Source organism: Propithecus coquereli, unplaced genomic scaffold (genome assembly GCF_000956105.1).
Source record: "Propithecus coquereli isolate 6110/MARCELLA unplaced genomic scaffold, Pcoq_1.0 Scaffold65, whole genome shotgun sequence".
Classification (NCBI taxonomy): Eukaryota; Metazoa; Chordata; class Mammalia; order Primates; family Indriidae; genus Propithecus; species Propithecus coquereli.
In genome coordinates this window covers 5,166,209-5,180,260 of record NW_012152507.1, presented here as the reverse complement: position 1 = coordinate 5,180,260, position 14,052 = coordinate 5,166,209, and the positions used below count along the sequence as shown (strand labels likewise).

At 32.3% G+C, this 14,052-nt stretch overlaps 1 protein-coding gene across 1 annotated transcript in view; it reads left to right on the top strand.

Annotated features, from left to right (window-relative positions):
- The window catches only part of LOC105822942 (lipopolysaccharide-responsive and beige-like anchor protein), a 587,311-nt gene that overhangs the window by 62,021 nt on the left and 511,238 nt on the right, over nt 1–14,052 (top strand). Inside the window, exon 9 of the mRNA XM_012660015.1 lies at nt 3,702–3,763. Coding sequence (XP_012515469.1) covers nt 3,702–3,763 — 62 coding nt within the window. The remainder of the gene's footprint in view (nt 1–3,701; nt 3,764–14,052) is intronic.

Genomic DNA, 14,052 nt, shown 5'->3' with positions numbered 1-14,052 from the left:
GAGGTTCAGAATTCAAGACTTCACCTTGTACCGCTGCACCTGTGTTCTGATTTGACCGTGGGTAGCGCTTTTGCTTGGCACAACCTAATCCTCGGTATATAAAGAGGCTCGTTTAGGAATGATTCTAGTTTGGTTTCTTTTTTGAGCAGTTGTATTTGTAAGGGTTAATATTTCAATGCTTTTATTCTTTAAAAGAGATCTTTCAAAGAACAAAGAGAACATTAGCTTAAAATTTTTAAATTCTATCTTAAAATTATTATATGTGAATTCACTGGATCCTTGTTGCAAATCTAAGATTCGTTATGGGGTCTTAATGATCTTTTTTTTCCCCTATATCTTGAAACACTTTGCTATTTCATCATTACACATCAGTTGTTCTTTACCATGCTATGGACTAAAATAATAAGAAAACAAGAGTGCTGCAGTTGCCCTACAATGATAGTGCTGTAGGAAAAGAAATCATTACTCTTGTGTATTACCCTCAGTTTTGTTACTGGTTTGCCCAGTGTACTATATTGTATTTTAAGAAGATACAAACTTGGATTTTAAATGGGGCCAAAACCTTGTATTTGGGGTAGGGAAAAATATCTTAGATATTACAGTGGTTTGTGACCCTGCAAAGAGCCACATTACACATATACAGTATATGAGCACATCATTCCAGCAGGAAAGACTTCACTGTGCAAAATTTATGTGATAATTTGTGGTAAGAACCTAGACCATCTAATTTTTCTGAAATACATGTGACAGTGTTCTTTCACCTTTTGTGATGATTATGTACCACAATTTAGTTGGTACAGTTTCTGAGTGGATAAATGGTAAAGGCAGGTGTGCATACAATGATGATTGGAAGGAAAAGTTCATGTATAAATGAAAATTCAGTGGAATGGAGTTTTTATTCTAAATGATGTTTGTAAATCTTAACCAAAAATATAGTTTGCAAGTCTGGAGCAAAGAAGATGTCTGTCCTCTCTTCAACAAAACTTTTAGTCATCTATCTTTCCCAAAGTGGATTTGAGGATGTAAGTTCAAGAAGAAAAACCAGAATTAGTGATAAGCTAGAACCTATTAAACATGTACTTGAAGTTTGGAATTAGTGCTTACAAGATGGTTATATTCCAGTTTCATGATGAGTAGTATTTAGTTGCACCCAAAAGACATTGTTCATTCAGCATATACTTTCAAAACCAGGAAAGTATGGAATAAGAACTTGAATTTATTATGCCTAAATTCTTATTAAAATTTCTAATCATGTTTATCACCATCCCATTTTTAAAATAAATTTTTAAGATGATTTAAAAAATATATATGTATAAAAGGTTCTTATATTCCAGACGGTAAATGATCATGACTTTTTTTTATTCATGATTATACTTGAGGATTTAGATAGATCAATGGGTTTAGATGGCACTAGCTTAATATCTGGTAAGTCATTTGATTTTATGACTGAAATCATATATCTAGGTGAGTTTCCACTGAAGAAATTGCCGTAGTCTTTGGTCACGAAATTACAGATTAGTACAGTTATAAAACTCTTAGCTTGGCATCCTGAGTTTGTCCTTTTCAAGAGACTAAAATTCCCTGTCTTTGAAAAACCAACCAAAAAAATAAAATCAAGCAAACCAAACCCAACTATTATTCTGAGAGACTTTGACAGAGGTCAAATTATGAGCCCATTCAGATTTCTGAGCCTGCAGTACCTTCTCTTTCCTGTGACTGAGGCAATAATAGGGAAGTAGGGTGTATACATGTGTGTGTGTGTGTGTGTGTGTGTGTGTGTGTGTGTGTGTGTATAAAATGAAAATTGATACTCCTTGTAGCAACTTAGAACTTGACTGACCCCAAGGTTTCAGGGCCTTCCTTTGGATAGTTCTTAGAATCTGATTTTAAATCTGAAGACAGATATAGTGGTTAAATTTTCATTTCTTGCTTTTCATACATGCAATGAGTGTCACCCAAAGGCAACAATTTAGGTCAAAAATAGAAGTGATTTAAGTTGTGCAGTTCGATGCCAAGTCCCTTATTGGGGTTATCTCCTGTTTCTTTATGCATAAAGTTACGTTTGTGTGTATCCTGTGATGTGTGTGGTAAAAAGGATGAATGAGCATCTATAAATCTTCCTAATTTTGGATAACCCAAGGTCTTTTTTATCAGTATTGTTCATTATCTGAGCAGGTATAAAAGGGCCCAGATTAGGGCCCAATGTCAGGAATTCTGGTTCCTCTAGAATAGAGCAATAAGAATTAATGACCTAATTTAGAAAGATCTGAATTTACTTCTTAGAAGTAATGGGTTTTGAAGTTGGAGTAGAACTGAACTCCTTTTATCTGGGTTACATTTTATGAAAAGTAGCAAGGTTTCAGACCAGCAGAGGACTACACTAACAATAAGAGATGGGATATTGCCCTACCCTTTTTTTTTTGGCCTTGGCAGTATTAACCTGAGGAGCTATGTACCTGTTAGTGCTGTAGAAACCACATTTTAGTCTAGTTAATGACCTGCTTGCCTAATTGAACGTATAAACATTCTGTAGCTAATTTTCATGCCAATGCTAACACTTTTACCATCATTTCTATGTTATGTATTTTTTTAGACATTGAGGAAAATGGTTCTAACTTTTTTTGAAAAGTAAAGGGGGTGATCCCCCTGTTTAATTTGAATGCTATTTGTAAAGCTACAAAATGCAAACATATGCTGTCATTATATTTGAGGCATTGTTATTAAAACAAAGTAAAGAGAGAGAAAGAAAGAGCAAGAAGATAGAAGAAAGAGAATGGATTTGATACCTGGGAAGAGCTTTAATGGGAAGAAAAAAAGAGGGTAATATTGTAGGGTGTTTAAAGGCCACCAGGTATTATTTTAGATATTACATTCTATAACCTAAGCTTGTGTTTGCCTAGAAAAGTATGCAATAAAAAATGTAATTTTTCTGACTATTAGTAATGTAATTTAATTTAGTCCTTTTAATTATTGGCATTGCTTTTTTAAGATACTAGTTATAAAATGTTCTTCGAATGAACTACTTTAGATTTTATTGGTAATTAAAGCTAAAGAATTCTTTAGATAGGTAATAACTATATAAATGTTCCTTCCTAAGGATATTTTTGGTGAACCAAAATGAAACATAGAAGAGAAAATGTAAACAAATTAATTTATAAGAAATCAAGAGTATATAACAGACAACAACTTGCATTTCTGTTAAGGTTTAGTGTGAGGTCAGAGGTCAAGGTACTAATAAGAGTGTTTGGGATGTCTGCTGCCATGAAACAAAATGGAAACTTGATTGATAGCTAGAGGGTTGAACAGAGAGAGTGTGGTGGAGAAAGCAAAGGTCAGGGAGCCATTTCCCTTCTCTGCATGTATAATGATCAACTCTCGCCAAAACAAAGTGTAGATGATATTGATCAATATGGCATATGTTGTGCACATTTCTATGACTGTTGTGAAATGTCATTAGATATGAAGTTGTAATATATGTTTTAATATTTTGAAAGCTGAAATGGAATTGTTTACAAAAAACGGTAGTAATTTTGATGCCAGGTTTAAAGTAACCGTAGAATACCTTGTTTAATTGTCTGATCAAATATATGCCGGTTTGGTTCTTAGCAAGTTGTTGATGTTTTATTTTAAAAACCAATTTGGATTAAATTGTATGATAAATAAATCCCTCATATTTGTTTTTTTCCTTTTTTTTTTAATAGGTCTGGTTTGCATGAAGTCTAGTAATTCAGTTGTGGAATTGGTTATGCTACTGTGTTCTCAGGTGAGTGACAGAATAAATGCTGAATTAAAAGTAAATTCTCACATGAATTTGTTTTGACAAGGAAGTTATATTTGCATTACTGAAATTTTTGCTATAATAAGGTTTTGAGTTTGCTATTATAAAATAATCGTATTGCAAAAGGATTACTTCTTATCTTTGATGCTTGCGGATGATTTTGAAGCAAGCACTGAGAAAAAGTTGGTAGATAAATGAGAAAGCAAAGGTTTTTAGAGTTACATTAAAAATGTGCAGATCAAATGATCTTGAGATGACTAAATTTCTTTGCTATGTGGTATTAAGGTTATAGAAACAGATTTATTTCTATACCTCGTGGAGTGCCATGCTGACTCCACTGGGAATCATGGGTTTACTTCCCTTTTGTGCAGAGGTTATAAAATGAGTGATAAATAATTTTGAGTCCTTGTCATTGCTAATTATTTTTGACATACACAGTAGATTTGGGAAAACATCAACAAAAATGTGGCAGCCATCATAATAAGATGTAGAAAATAAATTTGTAAAAGCAAAATTACTTTAGGTGTTCAGAAACCTTGTACTTCATGTGTTAAACTTTAATGATTTTTTAAAAACTTATATAGAAAACATGTATCCTGTGATGTTTTATTTTCTATTTTGCAATTAAACAGATGAATGCTTTTATCGAAAATTTTCTTTGTAGTCTTTTAAAAGTGATATCTTGCTGGTAGTAAATTCCCCCACTTAAAACTTTAAAATAGCTTTTTTTAATAGGAAAGGTATTGGTTTAGAGGTCAAGGGTTTTGACCCATTTCAAAACCTTTGACCTTCATTTACAACTCTCATGGTTTACTTGCCTAACGAATAAGGATAATGCAAAATTAATGTTTCTTTGCATCGATTTATTTGTTTTAGTGCCTATATTGCCAAATTTATTTAGATTGTGCTGATGGACATTTCATGAATACAAATTAAAGAATCATAGAAGGTGTGAAAAATCAATACTATGCATTGTCAATAAAGTGCAATAAGAGCAATTTAGGTACATTGCACCTAATGTATTTTTATAAGGAACTTGTGAGTAGTAGTTATGTTTCTTATTGGATTTATTCTTAGATTCAGTGAGAACCATGTTTTTATAATTTAATCATCTCCTTTAGAAAACTTCATTTCTTCAAAAACTGACTAGATAAAATTTCTCATTAAGTCATCTGATTTGAAATAATTGAATCTTTCTTAGATGGAAATTGCCTTATATCATTCTTATACCTACATGAAATTACCCTTATTTTTAAGAAGCATTCACTTACAGTTTTAGATGTTTCTTCACAAGAATATGAATTTATTATATATAGTGATATATTTGTTTCATTGGTGGATTTTGATAATGAAGTTTCACTTTCTAGTTAGAAGAACTGACTGTATTTTTGGTACACAAAAGCTATTCAGACATTGTATATTACATATCTGAATGTTAGAAGCTGCAAAGAATAAAGAATGATGTGTTTTAATACACCTATTTGTCATGTATGCCACAGTGCTATTTAATACTAATTCAATCAAATGAGATATGAAGATCACTTAGTAGAGTAAGTTTAAAAAGTCAAAATTCTCAAGTTTTTTGTTTGAATAAAATACATTATTGGGTATTTGAAGTCCATAACATTTTTTATGAGTTCTTCAAAAGTTCTGTGGCATTTCTACAAGACATAGCACAGTGTGAAAAATGATGTGAAAAATGAAGCCAGAATTAGCTCCAGATGTATACAGATTGTTCCGGGGTGATAATTACATTTTTCACTTTGAATTTTCCTAATTCAAAGAGGTCAACTTGGCAATCACAAAAGTGATTTATTTTGTTAGAAGTGAACTGTCTTTTCCTACATGAAAGCCTAAGAGATATGAAATTGAATTTCAGGTCGACATTTTGCAGATACTGGGTGGGGATGGCTTGAGTTTGATTGATAATTTTTTTTAGTCTGAGATAGGGTAGGAAGCAAAAAGCTACCATGTTTCTAAAATTTTAATTAATTTTTTAAGAGGAGATGGAGAGGATTGAGTGCCAAAGATCGAAAGATCAGGTCAAAACTCCTTTTTTAATCACATAAATAATGGGATATGCTTATGAACTTAACATCTGCAAATTTGATTTAGAACTTTACAAATTAGTTGATGTTAATTTCATGACAATCGGCCACGTTCTCATTATTTGTCTTAAATCCATTCAAAACTTATTTTCTTTTTGCACTCTTTTTAACAAGGTGTATAAGCACATTTTATTACAAAAGAGAGTTTAGAACCTAAATTTAAGAAATGAGGAAATGATCACATTTGGTTTGTTGCCAATAAGACCAAACACATTACTATGTATGTCTTTATAGCTTCAACTAGGATTATATAATACTTTCTAAAGTCTACTCATTCATTAAAAGTTAATTAGGTACCATTTCATATTTTATCCTATTTAAATTTTAAAATTGTTTATGTAAAATGTTAGAGTTGGAAAGCTCTCTTACAATACTCAGCATTATATTTTTGAGTAAAATCAATATATATTTAAGGTTTATTGAATTAGATTTAGTCATATATTGCATCCCATGTAAAATAATTCAAGAACTACTTAAACTCCAAAGACTGTTTTAAATCCTCTTTACTTCTTAAAATAAGACTTCATACATTCTTCATGAAACTGTATGTTCTCTGATGCACACAAAAAAATTGAACAAGTTTTCAACTGTATTTCAGATTGTTTTTCACAAACATGAAAATTTGTTGCATGTATGTATAAACTTGTTTGAAATCTATATGAATTTAAAGAAATGTTAAACAAATGTTTCAAGTAATATTTTAGCATTGTATAAAGTGTTTGTGTCTTGCTCATTTGACATTAATATCATTTTTGAAAGAATTGACATTGCATTCAAGGCCACTTTATAAAAGCGTTGCGTTGCTCATCCTAATTCAGTCTGACATACATTCCAATAACACTACCTCCCTTCTTGGGCTTAAAGCTAAATTTATGACTGTGCATTGTGAAGTGCATCATTTAAAAGTGGTTTCAACCCAAAACATCTAATAAATAAATAATGTGTATGGCTACTCAGTAGTAGACTTTCTAGACTAGAAATCATTCTATCGGATACTCAACAGTCCACTATCGGAGAGGGCTGTCAGATAAATCTTGTGGTAGCTGCATTCATGTCCTGTAAATCACATATTATTGTCTGAGTCTTCTGCCAGGTCATCTATTCTTTCTCCATTTATCAGAAATGCATACAGTATATAGAAAAACTAGAAGCACCATGTAGTGTGGCCTGGCATCCTGTCTTAGTAATTAATTAGCAACAAAAGTTAATTTAAAATACTGCGTTAATCTGATTTTTGTTTAAAAAATTTTTCATCAAAGTATGTAGATTGTTGCTACTTTTGGAAATATTTTCTTTTCATGAAGATAATGATATAAGGTTTGGTCCTTTTTGACTCAAGTGATTCTTTCTCTATACCTCTGAATTATTAACCTAAAAATTGTAATATTCACAATATGAATCAGATAACACTGTTCTTATGATTCTTTTATGTCAGTGTTTGAATGTTTTCGAATCTTTATAGTAAAATATTTACTATAAAATTATATAGTATTTCTTTACTATAAAATTATTCTTTTCTATAATTTCTTTTCTCTATTCCTAGGTTTCTTCTCATTTTGAGTTTATCCTTCTGACTATATGACATTAATGTTATTGCTCTTGCCGTTTTAGTTCATGAACTTTTCCTTTTCATAGTTGTAATGGTTTTATAGATGTGTATTTTGCATATGAGTAGATTATCAAAATAATGCTCCCCCACCCCCCCCAAAAAAAGGCCAGCTTTATACCATGGCACAAAGGTGTCTTTAACGATTAGGCCTCTCTTACTGCTTGAACTTTGTTTCTTACCACTTAGATTTTAATTTTACATCTGTTCTCAAGCCCTGCTGAACATTTAAAGTTACCCAAATGTGCCATCTTATTTCTGTGTCTTGGCACATTCTTTTTCTTTTTCTCAAATACCCCTCTTTCAAATTTGGTGACTGTTGGTGGCTTCTTATCAGATTGCAACTTAATTATCACTTTCTGAGACCATCATCTCTATGGTTGGTATCTTTTGTTTGTTTTTATTTTAGCGCCCACTGTAGAATTTACCAACAATTTTAAGTATACATATGCTAATTTGTATACTTGTTTATTATTAGTCTCCCTTTTTGTATTCTAGACTCTATGAAGGTAACAATTACTTCTATTTTGCCCATTACAGTATACCCATTACCTAGCACAGTCCCTGGTACCATAATGGCTGTTCAAGGAATATTTATGGGAAAAATAAATCATTCAGCTCCTTGATAAAGAACAATTTCTTCTGGAAAGTTGTCCTTGATTCCTTTCTCCCCACAACTCTATCCCTAAATGAGATATCGTTTAGAACACTCACTATATTATAGTTATTTCATTCTATATTTAAATTTCCTACAATTTATCTTTGTCTCCTATTTAGACTATAAGGTTCTTGAAGGCAAACGTGTTTTCTTTTCTATTATATCTCCAACACGTAGTACAGTACTGTTCAACCAAATGTTTATATACTTGCATAAGTAATAAATGAATGGCACCATTGATCATAAATCACCATATTTTGGATTTTTGGCTTTGGTCTTTTTCATTATGAAATACTCCCATACTTTTTGATATTAAATTAGTTTTTATATTAAATCTTTGTTTTCATTAAAGCAGCTATGTTATTATTATCAAAGACTGTAATTATGTTCATTTATAAAGAGGGTCTTTATTTCTTTCTTTTTTTTTTCATTTTTGACTTAATCAGACTCATGTCTTTTAAAAAAACCAACTTTATTGAGGATAAGTTATATATAATAAATATATACACATTTAAAGTATACACTTCAATGAATTTTGACATATATACCATCATGTAACGATCATTTTAATCCATAAAGTTTCCTGTGCCCCTTTGGAATTAGTCCCCATCTCTATCACCTCAAGTTGCCACTGATTTGATTTCTATTACTATGGATTAGTTTTATTTACTGTAGCACTTCATATAAATGGAAATTTTTTTTAACTGAGGTGCTTAGAGATTCATAGTGTGCTGTGTTTAGAGTACATGTCAACCTTTTTCACTAAAATTTACTCACTATTCAGTATTAAGAAAATGGTGTAGTTTTTTAAGAGAAAGAATTAAGCCAATGAAACAAAGGATTGTTTTTGGTCAACTGCAGAATAGGAACTTTGACTATAAATTGCTTAGTGGAAATAGAAATAAGTCTATGGTATGGAAATTCTACGGTATGAAGTTTTCTAATAGTAGGGTGGTGAGGCTGTTAACTATACTTTTATTTTTATTTATTTTTTTTGAGACAGAGTCTCACTGTGTTGCCCAGGCTAGAGTGCCGTGGCGTCAGCCTAGCTCACAGCAACCTCAAACTCCTGGGCTCAAGCAATCCTACTGCCTCAGCCTCCCGAGTAGCTGGGACTACAGGCATGTGCCACCATGCCCGGCTAATTTTTTCTATATATTTTTAGTTGTCCGATTAATTTCTTTCTACTTTTAGTAGAGACGGGGTCTCGCTCTTGCTCAGGCTGGTTTCGAACTCCTGACCTCAGACAATCCGCCCGCCTCGGCCTCCCAGAGAGCTAGGATTACAGGCGTGAGCCACCGCGCCCGGCCAACTATACTTTTAGAATTTTCCATTTTTGCTGTCAGTCGGGCTCAGTTCAAATGCTGTCTTTTCTACAGACCTTTGGTGAATATCTCTGCCTTGACCGAGGTCTCTTTTTTATACTTGCTATGGTGTTATTTATTCATTTATTTAGCAAGCATGTATCATATGCTTTTAAGACAAGCCCCTTTCTTTAAGGAAATTATAAGCTATTCCTTAAACTGTAGAAGAGACAAATAATTAGAGAGACAAATAATCGTAATACAAGATAGAATTTTATATGGACTTTAAGAAAAACACAAAACACAGGAACAGAGAGTGGCACTGGGGTGGAGCCCTGAAAGCTCTTTATTAGTCCCTATTTAATCTGATGCTAATTTTATTTTTGTTCATGAGTATATCTTTTTTTTGTTGTTGTTGTTGCACAGGAGCTGAGGGAAGGGGAAGGAAGAGGTAGAGGGAAGAGTCGAGTATATAATTTTCATCTCCTATGGCTGACAGCCAAATTTTTTCCTGGGTTCTATCTATGTTTTTGTAATTTCATCAGGATTAACAGATATTAAAGTTCCTAAAGCATTTCCTCTACTTGATCCAGTGTCTATAACTTTCCTTAGTGGAAATTGTGGTAACCATATGCTTGTTTGATCAGTTCTCACTATCTGATTCTTCCAGTGCAGCAAGTTCCAGAGTGTGTACCATGTCGTAATAATGGATGTTCTGTGAGAAAAGCATACAGTGTTAAATAAGTCTGTAAAATGTTAGTTTAAATACATTTCAATTTCAATTTCTTTTTGGTGTGTTTATACCTCATCCTTAGAATGTACTTACAGAAAATTAGTAGATATCAACTGACTGTCCCTGAACTTTGTTATTGTTAGTACCTATGACCTTTTGATTGCAAATGGGATGAGAATCAATAGGGTAATGTCTAACATTGGGATAAAAAAAATAGGTTTCCAGTACAATCACCTAGTTTTGCCTTAGAGTGAATGCTTTATTCTTATAATGCACAAAGGCTGAGAGAATAGATATTCTTTGTTGAAACAGTCAGAGTTAATTTAATTTTGTGTGCAATAGAAGCGGTTGACCTTTTAAGAAGGAACTATAGACCTTTGAAGCTTGGAAAATTCAAGCTGTAAAAATTGGTCATAAAAAATCTTAGGTGCATTAACAATTCTAAAGTATTTGAAATGAGCTTAATAACTGTACTTTATGTTAATATGGCAAAAATATTTATATTTTTAATTGATTCAAAATTTTATAGTAGATAACTTTCTATTATAAGGCAGAAACATTTGCCTTTAAACAACAGCAAAACATATTAAAAATAAAATAGACCAGAGTAAAATGCTATTTTTTCTTTTTAAAAATAAAATATTTAGGTTGATGGTTTAGTGAACATTAATTGATCTTTATGTGAATTTGGATGCAGACTTTTTCATAATATTGATTTAAAGTGCTGTTACAACCAAAGAAAAGCATAATTTAACTTTAGATGTAAGATTTAATCTGAAATACAGGCGTCCTGTTGATTCACCAGCACACTAGGATTTAGAAAACACAACCTTTTAAGGTAAATTTTGTGGAACTGGTAGTACACCCTGTGGCTTGGCAGTCTAGTCAGAAGGATGATACCATGCTGACTATATAACTAGATCTTTGAACGTTATTCTCAAGGGTGGTAAATGCAAAACAAAGTAATATCAACTGGCACTTAATTCTGCAAGTTCCCTGCTGATCAGGGTATTCAGTGAAATGGAACTCTTCCTGACAGGAAGTCAGCCTATGAGTATGGAGACATCTAAAAATAAAGTGTGTTTTAATTTGGCACCCTACTGTTTTACAACTGGTCTTTTAAATTTGGGATTAGGAAGAAAGTTAGGAAAAGGGAGAAATACACAAATGGAAATATTCTGAGCATAACAGTTCTTTGATTTTAATATAATTAAGAATATAGGTCAGTGTTTCTGTTTCTCAGCTATTATTACTTACTTTTGCTTAGCCCTTTCTTTTTTTCTATTACTTCAAATCAGTCTACTAAAGTTAAGGTATTACAGAAAGGCTAGATTAAAAGTGTACAGTTTGAAAAAAAAAATGTAGAGTTTGAGATTGCCTTTGTTTAATTCCAAACTCTCTGATAACTTTTTGAAGTTTCAGCTATACTCCCGTATTATATATTTTTTCATAAATACATTATAATTTAATGGATTTTAGTCAGAGTAATCAGAATTAATATTAGCCATTTCAGCTTCTTAGACTCCAGATTTAAATCTTGCTGATTGTTTTCACGTTTGACTTAGCTCTGAGATAAAACTGTTATTTAGTGCTTTAGTACCTTTACATGTACAGTTAGGACATAATAGCTTAATTTAGTAGGGGACAATTATTATATTAATCATTGTACAAATATTCCATCTATTGTACAGTTTTTAGTCAGGCAGCCATTTAGTCAAGTTGTCATTTTATAATATCGACTTCTAGAAGCGTGTACACAGTTTTCACAAAATCTGAAGATCCATCACTCCTAAAGGTGATTCTACCATTTTCTGTGCCACCTATGATGACACCTCCTTCTGGGAAACTCATAAAGTGCACCCAAATGTAAGTAGCATTGATGTCATTGTAGGGATTACTACTCTAATGATTTGTAAGGATCTCTTTTGTAAACTTTAGTACTTTTTGTTTATACTACATTATTTTCAACATACCTCTTGTGTTACCTGGTTGAGAAATACTTCTATAACAATCTAGTTCACTGATTATCAACCTTTTTTTCTAGTCAAATACATCATTGTAATTAACAGTTGCTCATTATGATGGTTCTAAGCCTGGGTCCTGTAAGAATGGGGGAGGGATAAAAGGAAATATTATTTTAAAAAGCCCTCTGTAAAGAATCAGATTCCAGCTATAGAGAGAGTAGATCTTAAATGTTCTCACCACAAAAACATGCTAAGTATATGAGGCGATGGATATGTTAATTAGCTTGATTCACTCATTTCACAATGTATACATATGTCAAATACCACATTGAATAATACATGTGAATATATGCAATTGGTCTTTGTCAGTTATACCTTCATAAGGTGGAGGAGAAAATAAAGTGATTAGACTCATCCAGCTTATTCCTGAATTAGTGAAATGATGGTTTTCCTTTCTCCCGATTTTACCTCTTACAGTACATACTAACAAATTTACTTTCTAGCAGAGCCTGTTTATATTTATACTTCCTTTCCAGGCAAACCTATTGTGGTTGTTTACTGTTTAGTCAAAATCAAACTCCTCTGCCTTATTTTCAGTGTCCCTAACAGCTGTTTTATTTTCATTTGTACTTATTTTCATGCTGCTTTGTAAAATAGTAATCATGAATTTGACGTATGTATCATGTATATCACACTATCTTCTAGGTGGTTTACCAATAAAACTAAACTCCCAAACCCTAAATCTGTTCCCCACATTGTCTTGACATTTTCTCTTCTGTACTGTGCTTTTACCGATACTTTTACAGATAGTGAATATGAAAATGTTTACTAGTGCCCTGAATATAGGATCCACAGGGCATTCTTTTTTTTTTTTTAATTGCAGCATATTACCGGAGTACAAATGTTTAGGTTACGTATATTGCCTTTGCCCAACTCGAGTCAGAGCTTCAAGCGTGTCCACCCTGCAGATGGTGTGCACCACACCCATTAGGTGTATATATACCCATTCTGTCCTCCCCCTCCCATCTGCCCGACACCCGATGAATGTTATTACTATATGTGCACTTAAGTGTTGATCAGTTAATACCAATTTGATGGTGAGTACATGTGGTGCTTTTCTTTCCATTGTTGTGATACTTCACTTAGTAAAATAGGCTCCAGCTGTATCCAGGATGATGTAAGAGGTGCTAAATCTTATACCCTGCAAAACTAAGTTTCATATACAAAGGAGAAATAAATACCTTCTCAGACAAGCAAAGACTGAGAGAATTCATCAAGACAAGACCATAAGGGCATTCTTTTTGATGGTAATTATTTATTTCTGAGAATTCTTTATTCAGAAGCTCAGATTGTAATTGGGCATTTAATTGAAATAGCAGTATTGCCTTGTTGGCTCTGCTGGCTTGTTAGGTTATTCTTGTTACAATATATCAGATACTATAAAATTGAGGGTAAATTTAATTTCGGTTCCTTATCATTCCTTTTTCAGAGCAAAGATTACCTATTTCTTTATTTGAGACAACTTATAAGTTGCTTGGTCTTTCAGGCTTGTCTTGTATTTCTATCTATTGAAGAGGTACACTAACATTTGTAAAACAGTAGCCTAGTTTATGAAAATAGTATTCTATTTGTTAGTACTGTAAGTTAGAAAAGAAAAAATGCAGGTTAGTGACAGTGAGAAAGTAAAATAATGGGGAAGAATTTTCAAGAAGCTTTTTGTTGTTTAACCAGTCTCCTTATCAAGTCTACACTGCGGCCTTACTTATTTGGACATTTGGCAATAAGTTGCTCTGTGTGATTATCAGCTTGTCACCAGTATCTCAACTACCAAATTTCAGTTTATTGTAGTCTGATAGGCTTTATATTTAGCAAATTAAGGTGAATTTCTAAAACTGAAAACA